At 46.1% G+C, this 25,834-nt stretch overlaps 2 protein-coding genes across 3 annotated transcripts in view; one reads left to right on the top strand and one right to left on the bottom strand.

Moving 5' to 3' along the window:
* Positions 1-25,834, bottom strand: part of LOC309544756 (E3 SUMO-protein ligase ZBED1-like) — a gene marked incomplete at both ends in the record, with an annotated part of 838,422 nt that overhangs the window by 310,101 nt on the left and 502,487 nt on the right. The gene's annotated exons all lie outside the window — the stretch shown is intronic.
* The window catches only part of ARL15 (ARF like GTPase 15), a 450,682-nt gene continuing 439,122 nt past the window's right edge, over positions 14,275-25,834 (top strand). Inside the window, exon 1 of one of the 2 annotated variants that reach the window (XM_082259991.1) lies at positions 14,275-14,403. In XM_082259991.1, coding sequence (XP_082116117.1) covers positions 14,392-14,403 — 12 coding nt within the window. In that variant the 5' untranslated portion in view covers positions 14,275-14,391. The remainder of the gene's footprint in view (positions 14,404-25,834) is intronic. The other variant, XM_082259990.1, reaches the window with a different exon arrangement.

The following is a 25,834-nucleotide window of genomic DNA, read 5'->3' as shown; positions in this document are numbered from 1 at the left end:
ATTGTGGCAAGTTGCTAAGAAATCTACTAGGTAAATAATAACATAGCTGCATTTTCTACATGCAATGCTACCGATGTTTTTATACGTATGCTGTGACCTGAATAAAATGATGGTACTCAGCCAGCACTTCAGAAATTGTAAAATTCTGTTAAACATTAATGCATATCTCTCACGGCTATCTTTCTCAAAGGTTTATGTATTATTTATACTTTCAAAGTCTATATGTTGGAGAGAAACTGCTTCTGTGCCCTTGTCTTAGGGAGTGATTGGCTTACAAACCCATAGTTTTAGCTTGATTGATGTCCTTCGTACACTACTAGATGACTCCCAAGTACAATATAGTCTGCTTGAGAGTGGCAGACCAAGACAAATGAAGGGAAGCAGCAAGATCTGGTCTGGCAATGGTGGCAAATACCAAATAGGCATTGGAATGCTGGCTGGTCAGGGGTTTATGGGTACCTGGGTGGCTCATCAATCCCACAGAAACAAAGGATTCTCTCACAGATGTGGCAGCCATGTTGTTTTACCAGCTATGTTCTCCTGCAGGAGAATCATACAACATGTGTTGATCTTGCTAAAAATCCAGTAAGCTCTTATCTTCTAGTAGTGAGCTGACAAAGCTCCACTGAAATCTCAAACATTGTTATCAGCCTACTCAGAGCTCTCCCTGCGAACCACAGAAAACACCACCCTAAGCCCGGGGGCAGCTCACACTGCCGCAGCGACTTTGAATCCGACATCCCAGCGCGACTTCACCGCTGCTTGCATATGACTTCTTTAACAGAAGTCGATTCAAGTCTTGCCAAAGTCTCACCAAAAGTACTGCAGGAACCTTTTTCTAAGTCGGATCGACTTGAGTCGCACTGATTAGAATGGTTCCATTGCAGTTAAAAGGACGCAACTTGTCATGCGACTTTGTACTCTCAGGACACAAGACAAGTCGTGGCAGTGTGAACCAGGGCTAAAGGCTCGTACACATGATCAGAAAATCATACGAAAAATACTGATATCAAAGCGATATTCTGATCGTTAGTACACATCTTTCAAGAGCCGATCACGACAGTTCATCCTAAATTATCCGAAGGGACATACGCGAAAATCTTTCTCGTACAATACCAAATTGTACGATTTTCGTTTAATCAGGACAGTGGTCATCCAAAAATGCAATAGAGATGTAGCACCCTCCTAGGTAGGTGCTATAAAAAGCATATAGGTGGCCCTGTCTGCATATAAGGGCCTGATCATTTAGTTAGGCTGTCACATGTTTCCAGGTGTGACCTGTTGAGTCTGGGGAGTCTTCCCACTGTTTCCAATGAGGGCTCTTATTGGACAGTGGAGGAAACCTAGCCAATAGCACACCAGGGCTTATGGCTGTCTCAGTGGGTGGAGTTTGCTGCAATGCACCCTGGGATGAGTTATAAGTCTGAGGGGAGCATGTGACAGGGCATCTTTGGCAGGAAGCAGAGTCCCAGGAGGAGGGTGATGGCTTTCTCTCCTCCTGTTACAGCAAGTGAGGGTGTCCTGGGCAGTCGGCCTAGAGGACGAAGGTTGAGCTGGGCTGCAGAGAGGGATCCAGAGTGCTGTGGACTGAGTGGAGCTGCTGGGCAGAATTTTCAGGGAAAACAGTGTAGTGAGTACTCGAAACCGCCCAGGGGTCTGCCTAGGAGAGGGGGCCACTCCAGAAGGTCAGAGGGATCCGGGAGCCAGCTAACCTGTGGAGAAGGCTTAGAGAAAGGGGGTGCCAGTGTCTAAGCCCTGAAGATAAGACAGAGAAAGGGGGTGCCGCTGTGGGCCCTGGAGTGTTCAGCAGTGCAGCAGAGTATACATGTAGCTACCTCAGCAAGGAGTGCTTAAGGGAGCTTAAAGAGGACTTCTTCATTCAGGAAAGCAGTCAAAAGTCAGTTCAGCGTTAACCAGCGTTAATCGGCGTTGACCGGCATCCAGCCAGCGTCAAGCCAGTGCCAAATGGCATTTTTCAATTGTCCCTAGCAATTTGTGAATAGTTGAGCCAAAGGAGTATCCCACTCATTCCCTTCTCCCATCCAAGTTCTCAAAAAATATAAAAAACCCAAAGATACTGGACTGGTCATTGTGTCAGTGCTCACACTTGGAGAAACATGCTTAAATGTGCTGTTGTTTCTAGCGGTAACCCAGGCGGACCCATATCCAGCACAACGGCTGGGAACTGTGCTACATAAATACAATACATCACTTCCAAATTTTTATTCTGACCTATGAGAATTTTCGTAACTTTAAAAACCTCTTTTATTTTTGATATAAGATTAGCATGCAAAAAATAAAATAAAATGGACGATCATTTGTCAGATAATCTGATTGTGTGTACCAGGTATCATGTTATGGAGAGGTATTCTGAATACACTTTGTGTGTAATGCTTAGTACAAAAGATAAGAATATGGGACGAATAATCATCTGTTTTTTTTTTTACATGCTGGTCTCATATTGAAAACCAATAGGTTACTAAAGTTACAAAAAGTCTTGTACGACAGAATACAACTTCGGAAGTGATTTAATGTATTGTAATGTATTCTTTCACTTCTGAGCATGCGTGGTCTTGGCCACACAATTTGTTTCAAATCCAGTACTAATTCCATGAAAATCTTTCTTTCTGTTAAAATACGAGGAAAATTTTCATGTTTGTCTCTTTGAAAATTTTCTCATGAACTGTCATGATCGGCTTTTGAAAACTGTGTACTAATGATCAGATTATCAGATGATCATTTTGAAAGCAGTATTTTTCCTCCGATATTCATATCGTGTGTACTAGGCATTAGGGTGACAACGCTTCTCTTCTATAGATACAGTACAGTGAACGTTGTCATCCTTATGCAGGAAGTGTGTTACTGGCAGGATCATCAGGTAAAAATAAAGGCAAAAATCCTAAAAAAGAACAGGAATACAGCCACCATACATGCAATATTTTGTTATTTTTTGTTAAACATTTTACAAATAATATAATAATGAAATGTAAAGACTCCTGCACACGTCATACAAATGCAATGAATGAAAACAAGTATGGTTGCACAAGAGATATTGGGTATGGCTGTTGGCTGGTGTACTTGCTACTCTACCGAGCAGGTGGCGTCTTGCTGCCTTGGGGATGGAGTAGAGTTTTAGGAGAATGATATTCCTCTGCTGCCTCCATAAGTGTCACCAGGGGAGCGGCTGTCTGATTGGCCGCTGCAACCCCCTGTGACCTTCCATGGCCATCTTGTTTGGGGCAGTGCTAATAAGTATCAGTAGCCTGCTGAGTTTTAGGATGCATTTCGAGTAAACAGAATAAAGAGAGGAACCCCTTTGGGGGTGTTGGGGGAGGTTCCAGTACAAGGAGGGAAAGAGTAGTCGATACTGCTGTACACCCTACAAAGCACTGATATCCAGAGTCGCTGCAGGCTTTGCAGGGATCCTGACAATAATTTCAGGATCCACTCAGATGCGTGACCGGCAGCTGACCCACCCTCTCAGTGCACCAGTGAGAGCCTGAGTCAGGTGCTCCCACCCCCTGCACAGCCCAGTGCTCCAGTGAGTTCTGGAGGGGCAGAGCAGAGAGCCAGAGATTGACAGTCATAGCTCTCTGCTAATTGAAGCCCGAGAACTGAGTGATCTCATTGGATTGATGCTGCAGCCATCTAGGTGAGCATGAAGGTTTTTTTTTTTGATTCCAAACTTCTCTTGTAACCCCTTATTTGTATTGACTTCTTAACCACTTGAACGCCGGAAGGTTTTTCCTCTTCTGACCAGGGCATTTTTTGCTATTAAGTACTGTGTTGGCAATTGCGTGGTCATACAACACTATACACTAGGGATAGGCCCTGTGTTTGAGTCGAACGTAACGCTGAACACACAAACAAATGGGGCACTCGGCGGGAAGTTCGTCTGCCAATCAGAGCCCCATATTGCACTGCGCTGTTGCAGTTTATTTATTGGCCAAAGCATGCACCTGACCTGTATGCTTTGGCCAATCACAGCACAATGTACTGTGAGAGTCATGATTGGCCAAAGGCAGGCAAAATCATGGCTCAGGGGCTAAGTCTACGCCCCACCCTATATAAGGCTGCTGGTTACACGCCAGCCATGTACAGTGTGTGACAATTGAGGTAAAGCAGGTAGTAAGTGGATAGTGTGTTCAGTAAATTTAGTGCAGTCAGTATAGTGTACAGACATACCCCACTTTTATAATGTATAGATATGTTGTAGTCCTGGGTCCTCTCTCAGTGCTCCCCAAGTTTGGTGCCCCTGTCACTTATGGTTCGCGAGCAGTGCCATGCCAAGCAGACCAAGATTTCCCATAAACGCCAATGACCACTGAAAGCTTAAAATTGGTCTAGGCAGGAAGAGGGTGAAAGTGCCCTGTATCTAAGTGGTTAAGGGGAACCCTATGGCAAAAAAAAAAAAAAAAAAACAGCGTGGGGTCCCCCCCAAAATTGGTACAGATTTTAAGGGGAACTCCACGCCATAATTAAAAAAAAAAAAAAAAACGGTGTGGGCCCCCCCCCCCCCCCCCCAAATCCATACCAGGCCCTTTGGAACTGGTATAGATTTTAAGAGGAATGCCACGCCAAAATTTAAAACAAAACGGCGTGGGGTCCCCCCCAAAATCAATACCAGACCCTTATCTGAGCATGAAGCCTGGCAGGCCAGGAAAGGCCCTCCTGAACCATACCAGGCAGCTTGCCCTCGACATGGGAAGGGTGCTTTGGGATGCCCCCAAAGCATCTTGTGTCCATGTTGATGGGGACAAGGGCCTCTTCCCGACAACCCTGGAGTATGGTTGTGGGGGTCTGCAGGTGGGGGGCTTATCGGAATCTGGAAGCCCCCTTTAACAAGGGCCCCCCCCCCCTCTATGTGAATGGTTATCGAGTATATGGTACCCATACTCATTCACCAAACAAGTGTAAAAAATGTAAAACCACAGGAAACTGTTTTTGACAAGTCCTTTATTAAAAAGAAGAAAAATAGTGTCCCTCGATGTAAATCTATTGTCAATCACAATGACCGCCAGGACCTGAAATATAGAAAAAAATAAAAAAACTCCTAAGAGGCCACCTGCCTTATGCCAGATCTTCGGCTTTGACAGTACTTTAATAGACAAGGGATGGGGCTTCTGACATCACATCAATAGAACTTTCTAGGTCATATTTGTTCACCACTGAGTTTTTTCTTTTTTTTTTCTATATAAATAAAAAAAGACCAAATGTTGCAAAACATATCCAAAAAAATCTAATTTGCTCATAAATTTAGGCCAAAATGTATTCTGCTACATGTCTTTGGAAAAAAAAAATCCCTATAAATATATATATATTATTTGGTTTGTGTGAAAGTCACAGCGTCTACACACTATGGTATATATATTTGAAAATTGATCAATATTTATGTACTGACCGCCTATCTCATTTCTTGAGGCCCTTAAAATTCCAGGACTGTACAAATACCCACTAAATTACCCTTTTTAGAAAGTAGACAGTCTCAAGTCTTTAATACAAGGCATGGTGCATTTTTTGAAGTTGTAATTTGTTGTCACAACTTTTTGGAAATAAGGAAATTAAATAATATTTTTTTTACAATTTTCTTGACATACTGTCACTAGTGCAATACAGCATTTTCCTATGACTGGTGTGGCAGTGATTAGGGATACTGGCTTTTTAAACAATTTTTTATCAACATTCTTTAAACATTTCTTTTTCTTTTTTCACTATTTTTTTTTTTTTGTACATCCTGTCATCATAGTAGTTCAGTGTCACTAAAGTGACACTGTACTAATCTGGGGGGGTTGATCAGGATTTTTCTTTTTACACTGTTATTGCTTATACCGTGATGATCACTGTTTAAGCAATAATTTTAGCTCTTGTAAATGGGTTAACATTCATGAACAACTTGCTTATGGTTGTGATCTGTGATTGGTCACAGCCATACACATGGTACAGGGAGCCAGGTACCATGTGATTGCTGTAGCCCAATCACAGATCACAACTGTAAGCAATCTGTTCATAAATGGAAATCCATTAAGGACAGTTTGTTTTTAGTGGTATCATGTGATCGCTATGACCGATCACATGATACCTAGTTACCAGTAATTGTAATCCGCTATATGTGTCCGGTGCAGCGCACCCCTAACCCCAAACAGGCTGAATCATGTACATTTTCTGCAGGCAGTCGGCAAGTGGTTAACTTGGCTACTCTACGCCGGGCCGACCCACACACATGCTGGGTCTGTTAAGCCCTAGTGTACTTTTATATGATAAACAAATTGTTATGTCATGGGACATAAAAAATTGCAACAACCATTGTTTTATTCTACAGGGTCTCTGTCAGAAAATATATTAGGTTTTGGGGGAGTAAAGCAAAACTAACCCCTCCTATCCTTTCTGCCACCTTAGCCTCTGTTTAATTTGCAGTTTCCATCGCGCTGTGCTTGAGATCAGTTATTATATCAGCCTTTTGACATGTTTGGTTGAGAGCTGACATAAGCACACTAGTATGTGTGACACCTATTGTTGAGGGCATGCCGCGAATGTGGGAAACAGGTAAAGCGGAACTAAACATTCCTGTCCTTTACAGTCAAGGAAGCCGGGATTTTAGCTTTTATTCGATGTGTAGTTACCATTGTAGCGCTACCCCTGAAGGAGCTGCTTGTTGAGATGGGTCCTCTGATGCTGGCCTCAACCTTCTCAAGATCCTCAGCCTCCCTGACAAACCCAGATGAGTACACCCATGCCATGTATAACAAAAAAAATCACTGATAGTAAACCACTCAGGGATAATGATATTTTAACCTCCTTGGCGGTGATCCCGAGCGTGACTAGGGGTTGATTTTTTCTATCAGGAGCGGTAACCCCGAGTCACGCTCGGGGTGGATGTGCAGAGAGCGCAGCGGTGTTCTCTTACCTTCTCCTGGTGATCCAGCGATGATCTCTCATTGCTGAGATCGCCAGCCGAGAGTCCCGCCGCTCCTCCGTCTTCCGTCGGTGTGATGACTTCCTAGTTCCGTTCCCTGCAGCAGCAATGCTGCATGGGAGCGGAACTAGGGAGGGAAATTAAAAAAAAAAAAAAACGTTGCACAAAACACAAACACATAACACATTTTATATTATATATATATATATATATATATATATATATATATATATATACACCGGTATATATATATATATATGCATATATATATATATATATATATATGTGTATATATGTATATATATATATATATATATATATATATGCACACACACACACATATACAGTAGGTACGGAAAGTATTCAGACCCCCTTAAATTTTTCACTCTTTGTTATATTGCAGCCATTTGCTAAAATCATTTAAGTTCATTCTTCTTCCTCATGAATGTACACATAGAACCCCATACTGACAGAAAAACACAGAATTGTTGACATTGTTGCAGATTTATTAAAAAAGAAAAACTGAAATATCACATGGTCCTTAGTATTCAGACCCTTTGCTGTGACACTCATATATTTAACTCAGGTGCTTTCCATTTCTTCTGATCATCCTTGAGATGGTTCTACACCTTCATTTGAGTCCAGCTGTGTTTGATTATACTGATTGGACTTGATTAGGAAAGCCACACACCTGTCTATATAAGACCTTCCAGATCACAATGCATGTCAGAGCAAATGAGAATCATGAGGTCAAAGGAACTGCCTGAAGAGCTCAGAGACAGAATTGTGGCAAGGCACAGATCTGGCCAAGGTTACAAAAAGATTTCTGCTGCACTTAAGGTTCCTAAGAGCACAGTGGCCTCCATAATCCTCAAATGGAAGACGTTTGGGACGACCAGAACCGTTCATAGAGATGGCCGTCCGGCCAAACTGAGCTATCGGGGGGGGGGGGGGGGGAAGAAGAGCCTTGGTGAGAGAGGTAAAGAAGAACCCAAAGATCACTGTGGCTGAGCTCCAGAGATGCAGTCAGGAGATGGGAGAAAGTTGTAGAAAGTCAAACATCACTGCAGCCCTCCACCAGTCGGGGCTTTATGGCAGAGTGGCCCGACGGAAGCCTCTCCTCAGTGTAAGACACATGAAAGCACGCATGGAGTTTGCTAAAAAACACCTGAAGGACTCCAAGATGGTGAGAAATAAGATTCTCTGGTCTGATGAGACCAAAATAGAACTTTTTGGCCTCAATTCTAAGCGGTATGTGTGGAGAAAACCAGGCACTGCTCATCACCTGTCCAATACAGTCCCAACAGTGAAGCATGGTGGTGGAAGCATCATGCTGTGGGGGTGTTTTTCAGCTGCAGGGACAGGACGACTGGTTGCAATCGAGGGAAAGATGAATGCGGCCAAGTACAGGGATATCCTGGACAAAAACCTTCTCCAGAGTGCTCTGGACCTCAGACTGGGCCGAAGGTTTACCTTCCAACAAGACAATGACCCTAAGCACACAGCTAAAATAATGAAGGAGTGGCTTCACAACAACTCCGTGACTGTTCTTGAATGGCCCAGCCAGAGCCCTGACTTAAACCCAATTGAGCATCTCTGGAGAGACCTAAAAATGGCTGTCCACCAACGTTTACCATCCAACCTGACAGAACTGGAGAGGATCTGCAAGGAGGAATGGCAGAGGATCCCCAAATCCAGGTGTGAAAGACTTGTTGCATCTTTCCCAAAAAGACTCCTGGCTGTATTAGATCAAAAGGGGGCTTCTACTAAATACTGAGCAAAGGGTCTGAATACTTAGGACCATGTGATATTTTAGTTTTTCTTTTTTAATAAATCTGCAACAATGTCAACAATTCTGTGTTTTTCTGTCAGTATGGGGTGCTATGTGTACATTTATGAGGAAGAAGAATGAACTTAAATGATTTTAGCAAATGGCTGCAATATAACAAAGAGTGAAAAATTTAAGGGGGTCTGAATACTTTCCGTACCCACTGTATATATATATATATATATATATATATGTATATATATATATATATATATATATATATATATATATATATATATATATAAAATTATATTATTGATTCAATTATAATTCATGCGTTATATATTGCATATATATATATATATACACACACACACACACACACACATATATATATATATATAATATATAATGCATGAATTATAATCTAATCAATAATATAATTTTATTATATATATTATATATTATATAATAAAATTATATTATTGATTCGATTATAATTCATGCGTTTGTGTTTCAAATTTATCACATCTGGGATGTCTACTAGACTCTTGTTTTGGTCAGGTTTAAGTCAGTAATTACTAAGAATTGTAGGCCTATAATACATAACGCCAAATTTCCATGAAAAGAATTGTACCGCTTTTGGTATATAATTCCTGACAGAATCATACCGCCAGGGAGGTTTTAAAGAAGTAGACACCAAATCAATCAAAGGCAAAATTAAGCCTAGTACACGCAGGCTGAATGTCGGGCAGCATCGGTTGGTTCAATAGAAACCGGCCCACATTAGGCCCATGTGTACTGCAGCTGGTCCCACAGAAGCCGACCGGCTTCTGTTGATGGGGCATGATTAAAAAATGTTTGCTGACTGCCTCCTGCTCAGCGTTCTCAGCCAATGGATAAGAGGGCTGACTGAAGCTTTTTGGCGGGGGGCCATCCTCCTGTCAGAACACAATAGCACAGCGGGGGAGATTGCTGTACTAACATTGCATTGTTAGTACATTGGCTGCTACGGAGCTTTCAGATTTTCTTTTTTCCTTTAGCTCTACTGGGTTCAATGAAAAAAATAAATAAAAACTAATAGTGTGTACCAGGCTTTAGTATATTGATGCCTAGTAATATTTACACAGTGTAACAAGAGGGCAATGATGTAAACAGGACTTAAGTAACAGAGATAATGATGCACATGATATAACAGAGCAATTGGCCATGCCAGGTGCCTAAAATTTTACCAGCTACTCAGGTCAGCTTAAATAGTAACACTGTCACCCAACATGTGACAAGAGGCAGGTATAAAGCCAGATATGTATAAACTCCCAGAACTACACTGCCCAAATGAACAAGGGGCGGCTGTGCTATGCATTTCGCAATATGTGTGTCATCAGGAAGTTGCACATGCGCAGCCCCGCTTACAGCTCTGGGCCGGTCTCTGAGCGCTGGGAGGATGCACCCTGCACATGCGCCAATGAAAAAGCCCAAAGACCAGCACTCACAAGAGGATGCCGACACAGGTGCAGGTCCGTTGCACAGGTATGTTTAAAGCCTTTAGTTCCACTTTAAGTAATTTCCCTAGCTAAACAGCTTTTTTTTTTAACCACTTGCCTACTGGGCACTTAAACCCCCTTCCTGCCCAGGCCAATTCTCAGCTTTCATGAGGCGGAACTGATGGGCCCTGATAGGCACTGATAGGCTGCATTGATAGGCTGTTTTTTCCCAGGATCTCTGCAGTGCATTAATGTCCTTAATGTCATTAATGTAAAGTAACCTTCCTAGCTGGGGGGGGGGTTGCCTAGGGTGTCAAAAATCTTTCCACCAGCCCTGGTGGCACCCGTATAGTATATGGCTGCAGCTAGGCTAGGGAAGGCCAGTAGTGACGTAATGGCACTGGGCGGTGTCATTTTTATAGGAAGGCACTAATCTTGGTCGGGGTGGTGGCGCGCGCCTTTCTACACCAGGGACCCCTCCACAGCCTCTGACATCTCCTGTACCATGTACACACAGCCATCTCCTGTACCATGTCCGCACAGCCTCTGACATCTCCTGTACCATGTCCGCACAGCCTCTGACATGTCCTGTACCATGTCCGCACAGCCTCTGACATCTCCTGTACCATGTCCACACAGCCCCTGACATCTCCTGTACCATGTCCGCACTGCCTCTGACATGTCCTGTACCATGTCCGCACAGCCCCTGACATCTCCTGTACCATGTCCGCACAGCCTCTGACATCTCCTGTACCATGTCCGCACAGCCTAAGACATCTCCTGTACCATGTCCGCACAGCCTAAGACATCTCCTGTACCATGTCTGCACATCCTCTGACATCTCCTGTACAATGTCCGCACAGCCCCTGACATCTCCTGTACCATGTCCGCACAGCCTCTGACATGTCCTGTACCATGTCCGCACAGCCTCTGACATGTCCTGTACCATGTCCGCACAGCCTCTGACATCTCCTTTACCATGTCCACACAGCCTCTGACATCTCCTGTACCATGTCCGCACAGCCTCTGACATCTCCTGTACCATGTCCGCACAGCCTCTGACATCTCCTGTACCATGTCCGTACAGCCCCTGACATCTCCTGTACCATGTCCGCACAGCCTCTGACATCTCCTGTACCATGTCCACACAGCCTCTGACATCTCCTACACCATGTCCGTACAGCCCCTGACATCTCCTGTACCATGTCCGCACAGCCCCTGACATCTCCTGTACCATGTCCGCACAGCCCCTAACATCTCCTGTACCATGTCCGCACAGCCTCTGACATCTCCTGTACCATGTCCGTACAGCCCCTGACATCTCCTGTACCATGTCCGCACTGCCTCTGACATCTCCTGTACCATGTCCGCACAGCCTCTGACATCTCCTGTACCATGTCCGCACAGCCTCTGACATCTCCTGTACCATGTCCGCACATCCTCTGACATCTCCTGTACCATGTCCGCACATCCTCTGACATCTCCTGTACTATGTCTACAGCATCTGACATCTCCTGTACCATGTCTGCAACCTCTGACATCTCCTGTACCATGTCCGCACAGCCTATGACCATCTCTTGTCTTTTATCATGTCTGCAGTCTCTGAGGGGGAGTCTGGAGAGGAGTCAGGAGTGGGAGTGCCGCCGGGATGGGGGTCATGGGAGAAGTCAGATGTATGTAGACTGTGGAGAGAAGACTATAGGATAAACCCAGAGCCAACAAGCTGGAGCAAACTGACTGAGCCCTTCACGGTGCACCTGAGAGGAGGTCAGTGACAGCTCCCTCAGACCAGTCTGAGTAGGGGTCAGTGACGGAAGGGGGAAGTGAATACAGTAACGTAAGGGGGCACTAATATAAAGGCCCCCCTTATATCAGTAACCCCCCCTTCTTTCTGTGGAAGGTGGTCTCTGGTCACATTTCCAGAGTTCCTTGGGTTCCCCTTTACATCAGAGTCTGCAGGATTCACCATTACACCCTATGTGATTTCATATCTGTCTTATCTACATATAATACACGCTTCACATGTGCTTTAAAATGCATGGTTTTCCCTTTTAGGAACAGGAAAATAATGACGCTTTGCTGTTGGGTCAGTATAATAATGCTATGGGGCTGGTATGAAATTATTTCCAGGGCTGGTTTTTATTCCCAGTCCGGCCCTGCTTGTCATGCTACCCCCCAAACAGGTCCCTACTTACTGATAGAAGCTCAATGTCTCCATAAAGAGTACCTGTCACCTGCCCATGCTAATCACACAGAGGCCTTGTTAGCTCCTTGTGATGGCAATAAAGTAAAATAATGAAATAAATAAAGTGTAAAAAAAGGATTGTATAAAAGAAAAAGTAAAATTTAAAGCAACCCCATCAATATAAAAAGGGCAGGCTAGGGTAAGCACGTGTATAAACATCAGTTGCGCAGCACATAGGAAGTATCGTGTCGAATGTCAGGATGGGAGAGGTCATTCCAGGACCTTATTTCACATTTACCTTTAAACTGATGACTTGTAAAGACCCTCACTGCCTCCTGCCTGCCGTATAGACAAAATGATGGTGTACGGGATCCCTTCTTTTTCTTGGCCAAGGTCATATGACGTCGCCTAGTCTCACCGCAGGGGCGCTGTGTCCCTGGGACACAGCATGACCCCAAACTCGGTAAAGATTTGATGACGCGGTTCTTTACCCATGTAATCGGCTGTGTCCAATTCAATAAGCGGCATCTCCTCACAGGGGAGACCTGTAAAAATAATCAGGGCACTGATTATCAGTGCCCTGAATAGTGCAGCCCCAGCAGTAATGCCAGTCTGTGCCCATCAGTGACACCAATCTGTGCTCATCAGTGATGCCAATTTGTACCCATCAGTGAGTCCATTCTGTGTCCATCAGTGCTGCTTTTCAGTGCCCATCAATATTTACTAATCAGTCTAGCCCAGTGATGGCGAACCTTGGCACCCCAGATGTTTTGGAAATACATTTCCCATGATGCTCATGCACTCTGCAGTGTAGTTGAGCATCATGGGAAATGTAGTTCCAAAAAATCTGGAGTGCCAAGGTTCGCCATCACTAGTCTAGCCCATCAGTGCCACTTATTAGTGCCCATCAGTGCCACCTATCCTTGCCACCTATCATTGCCTATAAGTGCCACCTATCAGTGCTGTCTATCAGTGCTGCCTATCCGTGCTGCATATCCGTGCCACTTATCTTTGCCCATAAGTGCTGCCTATCAGTGCCACCTATTAGTGCTCATCAGTGCGGCCTATCAAGGCCCAACAGCGTTGCCTCTCCGTGCCACCTATTATTGCCCATAAGTGCCGCCTACCATTGCCCATCAGTGCCACCTATCAGTGCTGCCCATCAGTGCAGCCTATCAGTGCCCATCAGTGCCGCCTCATCAGCGCACATCAGTAAAGAAAAAAAATTACTTATTTACAAAATTTTCTGACAGAAGCTAGCAAAAAATAAAAAACCCAGTGGTGATTAAATACCACCTAAAGAAAGCTCTATTTGTGGGAAAATAATAATAAAGTTTTGTGTTTGATAAAAAACTGTACGAATATCGTGTGATATAAAAAGAATTGTAACAACCACCGTTTTATTCTCCAGGGCCTCTGCTTTCAGAAAATGTATATTTTTGGGGGTTACAGTAATTTCTAGTAAAAAATACAGATTTTATCATGTGTGTAAAACAAGGGAAACATTGTCCATGCAGACAAGGGGTTAAATGAGCTGCTGAAACCCTTTGAATATCAGTATAATAAATAAAGATGGCTCCCCTATGTAAATCTATAGAAGACAACCCCCTCACACACACAGGTGACCTCAGTGACACGGAGCTCTTCTCCCTCTCCATCTGACACTCTGCACATTCACTATGGACAAGGGGCTGCGGGCAGCAAGGGGTTAAACATTAGACAGCAAACCACGTGCTCTGTCATGTGACGAGGAAGAGTACTTTCCCACAGTAGGGGGTGGAGCCTGTGCTTTGGGCGTGATTGTTGGTAATATTCAAGGCGGGGCCAGCTCATTAGCGCCGTATAGCCGGATGGGAGGGCTTGAGTGAGCAGGGTACGCCCAGGTGGGTGTGTCGAAGTGGCACTCAGGGAGGGAGGTGGGAGGAGAAGGAAGAGCAGAGAGGGGAGAGTTCCAGCAGCAATTTGCAGTGTGATTATTAGAGAAGGATCGCCAGTGGAGGAAGACCCGGGAGCACGGCTCAGCCACACACTGCATGAGTCCATGGATTACATGGTAGGTGTCCTGTCACCCCCGGGGACCCTGTATAATGGCTGCAGAGGAGGAGGACCCATAGACTCCCATAGCATGGAGGAGTCCTTCCAATGCAGCCCAGGTCACAGGTGTGTGTGTCAGTGTGTGTATGTGTACTCTATGATCTCCAGCCTGTGTGGCCTTACCTGTCATTACATCACTGTCCTAGCCACTCATCCTCAGACTTCACAGCCATGTATGACCTGAGAGATGGGGGGGGGTCTCTCTCAGTGCTGGGGGTGTCAGGGGGGTCCCTGTCAGTGCTTGAGGTGTCAGGGGGGTCCCTGTCAGTGCTGGGGGTGTCAGGGGGGTCCCTCTCAGTGCTGGGGATGTCAGGGGGGTCCCTCACAGTGCTGGGGATGTCAGGGGGGTCCCTCTCAGTGCTAGGGGTGTCAGGGGGGTCCCTCTCAGTGCTTGAGGTGTCAGGGGGGTCCCTCTCAGTGCTGGGGGTGTCAGGGGGTCCCTCTCAGTGCTGGGGATGTCAGGGGGGTCCCTCTCAGTGCTGGGGATGTCAGGGGGGTCCCTCTCAGTGCTGGGGATGTCAGGGGGTCCCTCTCAGTGCTGGGGGTGTCAGGGGGTCCCTCTCAGTGCTGGGGGTGTCAGGGGGTCCCTCTCAGTGCTGGGGGTGTCAGGGGGTCCCTCTCAGTGCTGGGGTGTCAGGGGGTCCCTCTCAGTGCTGGGGATGTCAGGGGGGTCCCTCTCAGTGCTGGGGATGTCAGGGGGGTCCCTCTCAGTGCTGGGGATGTCAGGGGGTCCCTCTCAGTGCTGGGGTGTCAGGGGGTCCCTCTCAGTGCTGGGGTGTCAGGGGGTCCCTCTCAGTGCTGGGGATGTCAGGGGGGTCCTTCTCAGTGCTGGGGTGTCAGGGGGTCCCTCTCAGTGCTGGGGATGTCAGGGGGGGTCCCTTTCAGTGCTGGGGATGTCAGGGGGTCCTTCTCAGTACTGGGGATGTCAGGGGGGGTCCCTCTCAGTGCTGGGGATGTCAGGGGGGGTCCCTTTCAGTGCTGGGGATGTCAGGGGGGGGGTCCCTTTCAGTGCTGGGGATGTCGGGGGGGGTCCCTTTCAGTGCTGGGGATGTCAGGGGGTCCCTCTCAGTGCTGGGGATCTCAGGGGGGGTCTCTCAATGCTGGGGGTCCTTCCCAGTGCTGGGGATCTCCCTCCTGTTGATGTGGTTTCCCAGGGCTCCCAGATGTTTTCTCTGTGATGGGGATCCTGTACTGCATGCCTTATTTATTTATTTACTATTGGATTTAGTCATGAAGGATTAGAACCCCTGTCAGATGCTTGTCTTGTATGTCTGTGTCCCTGCTTATAAGATGCTTCCTGGTGTGATTGTTGTCCCCAAAACAGGAAGTGATGGGAAATCTACAACTTGTCACCAGAAGAAGATGTGAGGGGAATCATCCAGTGTGGACACCTGTTACCATGGCAATGTGTAAATCCTCATTCGCATGGCTGTACATCGCACCGTTCAGCGTATCCCTGCAGTGGGTATGGCCGGGTGTTTCTCCTCTTTCACATGGGTGGTAATGATGGAAGGTTGAGGTTTTACCACCCACCAGACAACACCCCTAGCCAAACTGGGCCGTCCAAGTCAGTGGGGTCCCAACTGCGAGCAAAACATTGAGGAACATTCGTGCCGGTTTACATTTACACGTGATCTGACAGCCGACATCCTGCGTTACGTCATTGTGGCTTGCTTGCGACTTCATTGACCGAAGGCAATGCAAGTTGCGATGAAGTTGCCCCAAAGTAGTGCAGGAACCATCTTCTAAATCACTGCGACTTGAGTCTTGAGTCGCACTGATTAGACCGTTTCATTTGCAGTTAATGGGGTGCGACTTGTCATGTGACTTTAAACTCTCAAGTCACAGCAATGTGCACCAAGCCTGAGTCCCAATGGGGAGAGAAAAAACAAAAACCCAGGAATTTCAGAGGTGATGGGATTGGCTTAGCTGCACTCTCCACAGCGAATCACTCCAGACTATGGGCAGTTGTGAACGTAAGCTCCCCACACATGGTACGTCCCAATCTGATTGTAGATCTACCAACAACTATGTAGCCCAAGGGCCTGTCTGGTTGAATACAAAGTGATTGGATAGCGTAGGTAGGTCCTCATATTGGGTCGTTTTGGTAAATTGGTATGTTCAGATTGTAACATGTATGGTGAGCCTTTGTGATCAGCCATAGACAGGAGGTCTGTACAGATCAATGACAGGCTCTGTGCATGTGATCAGCCATAGACAGGAGGTCTGTACAGATCAATGACCGGCAACATTGCCCATGTGATCTCCCAGGGAGCCATCACCTGTGGTTGAGGACAGGTAAGTATCTGTCTGTGGATTAAGACTTTGCATCCAGGACTGCTCATCTGTCCCCAACCACAGGTGATGGCTTCTTTGGAGATCACATGGGCAATGTTGCCTGTCATTGATCTGTACAGACCTCCTGTCCATGGCTGATCACATGCACACAGCCTGTCATTGATCTGTACAGACCTCCTGTCCATGGCTGATCACATGCACACAGATCCTGTCATTGATCTGTACAGACCTCCTGTCTATGGCTGATCACATGCACACAGATCCTGTCATTGATCTGTACAGACCTCCTGTCTATGGCTGATCACATAGACACAGACACAGAGCCTGTCATTGATCTGTACAGACCTCCTGTCTATGGCTGATCACACAGACACAGAGCCTGTCATTGATCTGCACAGACCTCCTGTCTATGGCTGATCACATGCACACAGAGCCTGTCATTGATCTGTACAGACCTCCTGTCTATGGCTGATCACATGCACACAGAGTCTGTCATTGATCTGTACAGACCTCCTGTCTATGGCTGATCACACAGACACAGATCCTGTCATTGATCTGTACAGACCTCCTGTCTATGGCTGATCACATGCACACAGACACAGAGCCTGTCATTGATCTGTGCTGATCACATGCACACAGCCTGTCATTGATCTGTACAGACTTCCTGTCTATGGCTGATCACACAGACACAGAGCCTGTCATTGATCTGTACAGACCTCCTGTCTATGGCTGATCACATGCACACAGACACAGAGCCTGTCATTGATCTGTGCTGATCACATGCACACAGCCTGTCATTGATCTGTACAGACCTCCTGTTTATGGCTGATCAGTAACACCTGGACCTACCCACCACAGAAGTGCCCTGACCTGTGCGCTGTACAGCCCTGTGAATGAACCCTCGGAGGATCTAATAATTATTTTTTCCTTAGATTTCCTGTTCTGTCTTTACAACAGGAAGTGAGGTAAAATCTCAGCGAAGGGGCACAGACAGAAAAAAATAAATAAACTGGCAAGGGTTTAACCCTTCCCTATTCAATCCAAATCAATGGGGAAAAAAATTCTGGTTGACTGCACACACTTTAAATACAAGCAATGTAAGGTCCTGGATTTAACCCGGCCTTTCGCAGTCCCTGTACAGCAAAGCTCAGATTGGGAGAGAGAAACAGCACTGGGAGCCAGTCGTGTATGCTGAATTTTGACACGGAACATGCAGAACTCGTCACCCTTATGCTGCTCATTTTACTGTCACAGATGACTTTTCATAACTGCAGCAGGAAAATAAACCAGGTCTCCTGCCTTGTCAGATAGGGCTGTGCTGTGTGGCAGAGCTGTGTAAATGTCAGGACTGGGTGGACAGAAATGATTAAACAGCTCCTTTTTGTATTTCCTTCATCTGTGTATGTGGTTGTTATTCCTGGGGGAGGCAGAGCTATACTGAGCCGTCATTGTAGCGGGTTTTTGGTTCCTCATGGCCTCCGGTGATAGGTGCGTTCTGTTATATAGGAAGCATGGCATATAACATGTAATAGTTCCGGTTCTTTTTTGGTTACATTGCGTTGTGCTGCATATCACAAAATAAAACGATCGCTGTGTATGGTGTTTTAGCCGGCTGACTATCTCACGTATGGAAAACTGAGCGTTGTTTTTATTCTTTATGTCTGCGGTCCCATGTGTAGGATTCGTGTCCCCTCAGATCTATTGTGGCTGGGACACTTCGGTCACATTCTCCAAGATTTTCCACAGCTTTCTCTTCTGGGCTGGACCACACCAAATCGCACAGGAAGGCGGTGCGTGTTCTTGTGACTCCTGTGCATTCCCTTGCAGTGCGATTTTTTTTATTTTTTTTTCCCCATTTATTTGATTGGATTGAAATCACACCGGAATCCACACAAAGTAGAGCTTGCACCAAATCGCATCGTACTGCAGTATCTTGCGATCTGGTGCCTGCGAATGCACTGCCATTAACAATGTATTGGCCCCACAGCAGATTGCAGAGGCAGTGTTTTTTTTTTTTTTTGCCTTATAAGGCCCCCTTCACACGGGGCCGATCCGTTTTCACAGACTCCGCTAGCTCATAGGGGGATCGCTCTGTTGATCCCCGCTGAGCAGGCGGATGAAAGGTCCATCTCCATTCACTGTGCAGAGGCAGATCCCCGCTCTCCTCTATGGGGAGATTGGATGAAAACAAACTGCCTGTCCTTTTTTTCATCCGATCCGACCCACTGGACAGATGGTGAATGTATCGCCATCCGTCTGTTGTCAGTAGATCTTGTCGGATCGGATGTCAGACGGGTCTCAGCAGACATCCACCTCCCCATAGGGGAGAATGGGTGGCCCGGTTGGGTCTGCCTAAAAAACCAACAGGTGAAAAAAAAAAAAACAGGTGGATCCAATCGGTCCGATCGTATGAAAGGGGCCTAATACTCTTTATTTAAAACGACTTGTTAAAAAGTCCACACATTTATAAGTCTTGATATAGCAATAAATCCAAACCCAGATCTATAAATATACCATCCAGGTACCCAACGTTCTAATTGCCAAGTACAGCATACACATTTACCATACACCCTTATGTACCTCGCAGGCTCAGCTCATTTCCCCTAGGAGAACATAAATGACTATTCCATTTCTATCTAATCACATTATGTATGTGTGCTTTGCTAGGATGATGCACAGAGCCCCGTAGTGTGTTTTGATCTCGGTGCAGAAAACTCACATGGAACCTGCTTTTCCATACTGTGTTCTGGTGTCACCCGTCCCTTAGAGGTGCCACTGTGATAGGAGCTTTCTGACATTACACTTATGGTCACTCCAGAAGCCATAAAAAAACTAGCACTACCATACACTGATGAGCAGAAATAAGCAGGGGTCTCCAAACTTTCTAAACAAAGGGCCAGAATGTGGTCATTGTGAGCAAAGAAGGTCCCGACATCGGTGAAGAAAAAATTTGTGCCCCATCGTTTGTTTCAGTAGGAAGAATTGGGCCCATTGTTGGGGTCACTGGGAAGAATTGGGCCCATTGTAGGGGTCACTGGGAAGAATTGGGCCCATTGTAGGGGTCACTGGGAAGAATTGGGCCCATTGTAGGGGTCACTGGGAAGAATTGGGCCCATTGTTGGGGTCACTGGGAAGAATTTGGCCCCATTGTTGGGGTCACTGGGAAGAATTTGGCCCCATTGTTGGGGTCACTGGGAAGAATTTGGCCCCATTGTTGGGGTCACTGGGAAGAATTTGGCCCCATTGTTGGGGTCACTGGGAAGAATTTGGCCCCATTGTTGGGGTCACTGGGAAGAATTTGGTCCCATTGTTGGGGTCACTGGGAAGAATTTGGTCCCATTGTTGGGGTCACTGGGAAGAATTTGGCCCCATTGTTGGGGTCACTGGGAAGAATTTGGCCCCCGTGGTTGGTGTCGCTGGGAAGAATTTGGCCCCCGTGGTTGGTGTCGCTGGGAAGAATTTGGCCCCCGTGGTTGGTGTCGCTGGGAAGAATTTGGCCCCCGTGGTTGGTGTCGCTGGGAAGAATTTGGCCCCCGTGGTTGGTGTCGCTGGGAAGAATTGGGCACTGTGTTTGGTGTCGCTGGGAAGAATTGGGCTCCGTGTTTGGTGTCGTTGGCAAGAAGTGGGCCCCCGGGGTTGGTGTCGTTGGCAAGAACTGGGCCCCCGGGGTTGGTGTCGTTGGGAAGAACTGGGCCCCTGTGGTTGGTGTCGTTGGGCCTCATTGTTGGTGTCATTGGTATTAGTGGGAGGAATAGTGCCCCATCATTGGTGTCAGTGAGGGAATTATGGCCCCAAAAGCCAGATAAAAGCAAGGAAAGGGTGGCATCTGGCCCCCAGGCCAGTTTAGAGACCACTGCTATAAAGCAACATTTCTAGATGTACACGTGGCCTGCAAGAACGTTTTTGACTGCTGTTGGCCACTATCCCACTGGGTATACTTTTAGTTTCTTAAAGTGGAACTTTACCCATAAAGTTTGATAACAATTAATGTTCATTAACAAAAAACACATACACTTCAGATTAATATTATGCTACCAAAATGTGTGTGTTTTTTTTGTTTCCTCAGTACAGTCTGTGTCATTCCGGTTGCTTTCTTTCCCCTAAGCAACAGTAAATCTTAAAGCTGTCAGCTGATCACCCTCTTGTGGCTTCGATTTTAGGCACAGTGCTGAGAATAGAGAGCAACTGAGCATGTGCAGAGCAGGGTGAGACATTGCAATACTGGATTATAGACCGTATAGGCACTTATTTTTAATGTTTTAGATAGCTAACAGGCCAGTATAAAGTAATCTATCAGAATTTATTTCACGTCTAGAGGAAAAGCAGCTTCGTCTCTAAATATGGAAATACTGAAAATATAGAAAGGTTTCTTCACAGTAAGAGTGTGGAAAAGACTCCTTCCAGAGCCAGGTTCTGGCTGGCTCAGTAGATTGCCTGAAATCTTTCCTGGGTGTATATAATATAAGTGGGTACTAATATTTATAGGTAAAGTTGATCCAGGGAATATCTGATTGCCTCTTGGGGGATCGGGAAGGAACTTTTCCCCTGCTGGAGCAAATTGGATCATACTTTGCTGTGTTTTTTTTTTTGCCTTCCTCTGGATCAGCTGAGGATATAGGATTGTGTGGATTATTTATGTATTTATTCATTTTTTTTTTCTTTTTTCTTGGTTGAAATAGATGAGGGGTTGGCAACCTTAATGAGGAGGAGATCTACCTGAACAACATGGGAGAAGTCAAAGATCACTGGGCACAGTGTCCTCTCCTCACACCGGATTTAAACCTTTAATTGCTGTACTACCGCGCAGCATTTGTGTGCATTGCATGACAATCATGGGTTTAAATCAGGTGGTTCACCAAACCCGCAGGATATAATAGAAGTCTATGACTAAGCGCAGCAAACCTGCAGGTATGTGGCCCTGCACCTGCAATGTGGGTAAACCAGTGCCAGTGTCAGCCCTATACTATAATGCCCAGTGTATTGGGTCACACTGACCTGAAGACCTCTTCTTTCTTGCTGGCACCACTCTGGAGAACGCTACTTAGGAAAGAGGTGGGGTACAGTTGGTATCACTCCTCATGGGACAGGAGCCAGCACTACAGAGGAGGAATCGGGTTATGTGGCTCTTGCTCCCTACTACACCTCCAACTTTACAAGTGGTCCCTCTGCATTGCACTCTGATGCTCTGGAATGGCGGGTCAGCAAGCCCAGACCGCGATCTTCCAGTCACCTGTCTGTGATCCACTGGTAGATTGTGATCTATGGGTTGCTGACCCCCCAAACTAGATGGACTTGTATCCTTTTTTCCTGAAGGGCTCTTTCACACGGGCGGTCCGATCAGATTCGCCTGTCAGTTTTTTAGGCGGATCTGATCGGATGCCCCATGCATCCCTATGGGGCAGCGGATGTTAGCGGGGACATGTCCGCTGCCATCCGCATCCGATCCTGTCCGTGAAATCTGGACGGATGGAAACCCTATTTTCCATCCGTCCTGGGGATCGGATCGGACAGGCGGTCCGCTCTCATCCGATTCCCAATAGAGAGCAGTGGGGGCTCTGACACCTCTCTCTCCGCACTGCAAGCGGAGACTGAGCTGTCATCCGCCGGCTCAGCGGGGATCGCGGATCGATCCCCGCTGAGCAGCACGGATCCGCCTACGGAGGCGGACCGTGTGAAAGAGCCCTAAGGGGCCTTTCACACAGGCGGACCGTTTAGATCCGCCTGTCCGTTTTTTTTTTGGCAGATCTGAACGGTCCCCCTATGCATTCCTATGGGGCATCGGATCCGATCCGTCAAATCTGGAGGGATGGAAACCCTATTTTCCATCCGTCCAGCGGATCGGATGAGAACGGACCGACGGTCCGTTCCCATCCGATTTCCCCCATAGAGATGCATGGGGAACTGACAGCTGTGTCTCCGCACACAGCACAGAGACACAGCTGTCATCCTGCTGCTCAGCGGGGGATCGGCGGCTCGATCCCCCGCTGAGAAAAACGGAATCCGTCCAACGGACGGATACTGTGAAAGGAGCCTAACTATGTAACTATGATCTGATTAAAGTTCAACTTTAACCACTTGCCGACCAGCCGCCATAGATATACTGCGGTAGGTCGGCTCTGTTACGTGAAACAACGTACATGTACGTCACTTTGTGTCGCAGTTAGTGGGTCTGGCAGCCGCGATGTCTGCTGGGCACCCTTTAAGAGTCTGTGTCCTGCTGTAGGTTTGTTGTGAACAAGCACAGAGACCTGTGTGAAACGTTAACTGTTCCTGTCTGGATGTTTGGCATGACGATACTTCAATAAATTCAAGCAACCATGATGGAGTGCAACCCATTTCTTTTTCTACAAACCCTGCGATGGCTCCCCATGGAGAAAGAACGATGATGTAAACACAGCAGGACGCTGTTCTGTCAGTTATGAACACAGAGATCCTGTTTTCATCCCATTTAGGAACACAGGTCTCTGTGTTCATCCAGTGAGACCATTCCCCACACAGTTAGAAAGCATCCCCTAGGCACACATTTAACCCTTTGATCACCCCTGGTGTTAACCCCTTTCCTTGCCAGTGTCATTAGTACAGTAACCGTGCATATTTTTAGCACTGATTACTGTAGCAATGTCACTGATCCCCCCCAAAAGTGTCAAAAATGGCAGTTAGGTTCATGATCTGTCCTCCGCAATGTCTCAGTCTCACTAAAAATTGCTGATCGCCGCCATTACTAGTAAAAAAAAATGACGACAAATCTTTCCCCTAGTTTGTAGACATAACTTTTGCGCAAACCAATCAATATACACTTATTGGGATTTTTTTTTTAAACCAAAAATATGTAGCAGAACACATATTGGCCTAAAATTGATAAAAATTACATCTTTTTTTAAAAACAATTTTTTTATTGGGAATGATCAAATACCACCAAAAGAAAGCTCTATTTGTGGGAAAAAAAGGACATCAATTTTATTTGGGTACAGCATTTCACGATTGCACAATTGTCAGTTAAAGTAACGCATTGCTGTATTGGAAAAATGGCCTGGTCATTAAGAGGGTAAAACCTTCCGGTCCTTAAAGCGGTGTTCCAGCCTCCCCCTCCAAAAATTAAGTCAGCAGCTACACATACTGTACACATACTGTAGCTTCTGACATGTAATATTAGGACACTTACCTGTCCTGGAGTCCAGCGATGTCGGCACTGCAGCCAATGTTTCCATCGGCTGTTGGGTGCTGCTGTCACCATTGCCGGTGAGGAAACCCGGCAATGAAGCCTTACGGCTTCACGGGCGGGTCCCTCATGCGCGAAGCACGCTGCCCATTGGGATTGGCTTGGCGGCGGGGGAAGGAGGAGGGGGGCCAAAATTCCGAGGGATAGCGCCGTGCCGCAGCGTTGTCTCCCGGAAGTGGGGAAGGGTACCTGTCAAATAGGTACCCGTTTCCCCCCTGAAAGGTGCCAAATATGGCACCGGAGGGGGGGGGGGGAGGAAGCAAATGAGCAGAAGTTCCACTTTTGGGTGGAACTCCGCTTTAAGTGGTTAAAGTAGAGCTAAAAGCAAAACTTGCTTTCATTTCAGATGGAGTAAGGAGGGCTTTAACCCCTGCCATCTGCCTCCCATTGGGGAGATTTCCCTTCACTGCCAAAAATCAGGAAGTGAGGGGAAATCCTTCCAAAGTGGGGGAATCCCTAGTTGGCACCAGAACTAGCATCACGATTGGAAGATTTTTCCTCTATTGCTGTACTGGTGACAACCAAAAATGTGGGATTCCTTTCCCTTTCTGTGATAATGGTAAACATGACATAGAGAGAGAGAGAGGGGGGTGATCTCCCCAATGAGGACACAGCAACAAAAACCTGACAGTAGTGCTAATCCCTCTCCACTCTATTCAAAACTTAAAAAAAAAAAAAAAAAAACGCACATACACAGCACATTTTTTTTTTTTTCCTGCAACCACAGGTTGCAAGAACCTTTCATTACTATCCATATCTAAAAAAAAAAAGTAAAAAAATAAAATGTTTTTTAGTTCTAGTATAGTGTCACATATGGTGGGAGTTTAGGTATTCATTTATTGCTCCTTTGTGTCTTTTTGCTGCTGAACTCTTCCTCGTTCTTCTCTTTGGCCAAACCTGTAATCATATTGTATAATAAGATTCCTAGAGAGAGTTCTGGCCTGGCTTACTGGGGAAATGAATGATGTGTACAGTGCAAGGACTCCAGCAGCCAGACTGATGTCACTGAGATGTGATTGGTTGTCTCTGTTTCTGAATTTTGCACATCCTCCAGGCAGAGAATTCTGAAAGTTGGTCACAGCATGCACTCTCATTTATAACATCAGCATAGTAACAGCAATACAAACCATCGTTACATTTGACAATCCAATATAGGATTATTTAACTACCGACCACTCGCTGATCTACGTGAAGCCAATCCACGGGGCCGCCAGGTAACCGCGATCGCTCCCCGTGGAGAGAGAATGATGGTCTGCCATTGTAAACACAGCAGACCATTGTTCTCTCTGGAATGAACCCGGAGCTCCTGTGTTCCTCATTAGGATCACAGGTCTCTGTGTTGATTCCACAAGCCCATCCCACCCACAGTTAGAAAACACCCCCTAGGCATATATTTAGCCCTTTGATCGCCCCTGAGTTAACCCCTTCCCTGACAGTGTCATTATTACAGTAACCATGCATATTTTTAGCACTGATTACTGTAGTAAGGTCAATGGTCCCCCACCCCCCACCCCCCCAAAAAGTGTAAAAAATGTCAGTTAGGGCTGCGATCTGTCTGCTGCAATGTCGCAGTTCGCAGATCGCCGCCATTACTAGTAAATAAAAATAAAAATTACCTAAATATTTCCCCTAGTTTGTAATAACGTTTGCACAAAAAAAAAAGTTTTTTTTTTTTTGGGAATGTTGTATAGCAGAAAGTAAATATATTATTTTATTTTTTTCAGATTTATCACCATTTTTTTTTTTTTTTTTTTTAAAGCGCAATAAATAAAAATCGCACAGGAAATCAAATACCACCAAAAAAAAGCTCTATTTGTGGGAAAAAAAGGACATCTTTTTTATTAAGGTACAGGGTCGCACGACCGCGGAATTG

This window comes from Pelophylax lessonae (assembly GCF_965119305.1).
Source record: "Pelophylax lessonae genome assembly, chromosome: 1".
In the NCBI taxonomy this organism is placed as follows: Eukaryota; Metazoa; Chordata; class Amphibia; order Anura; family Ranidae; genus Pelophylax; species Pelophylax lessonae.
This window is presented reverse-complemented; position numbering and strand designations above follow the sequence as displayed.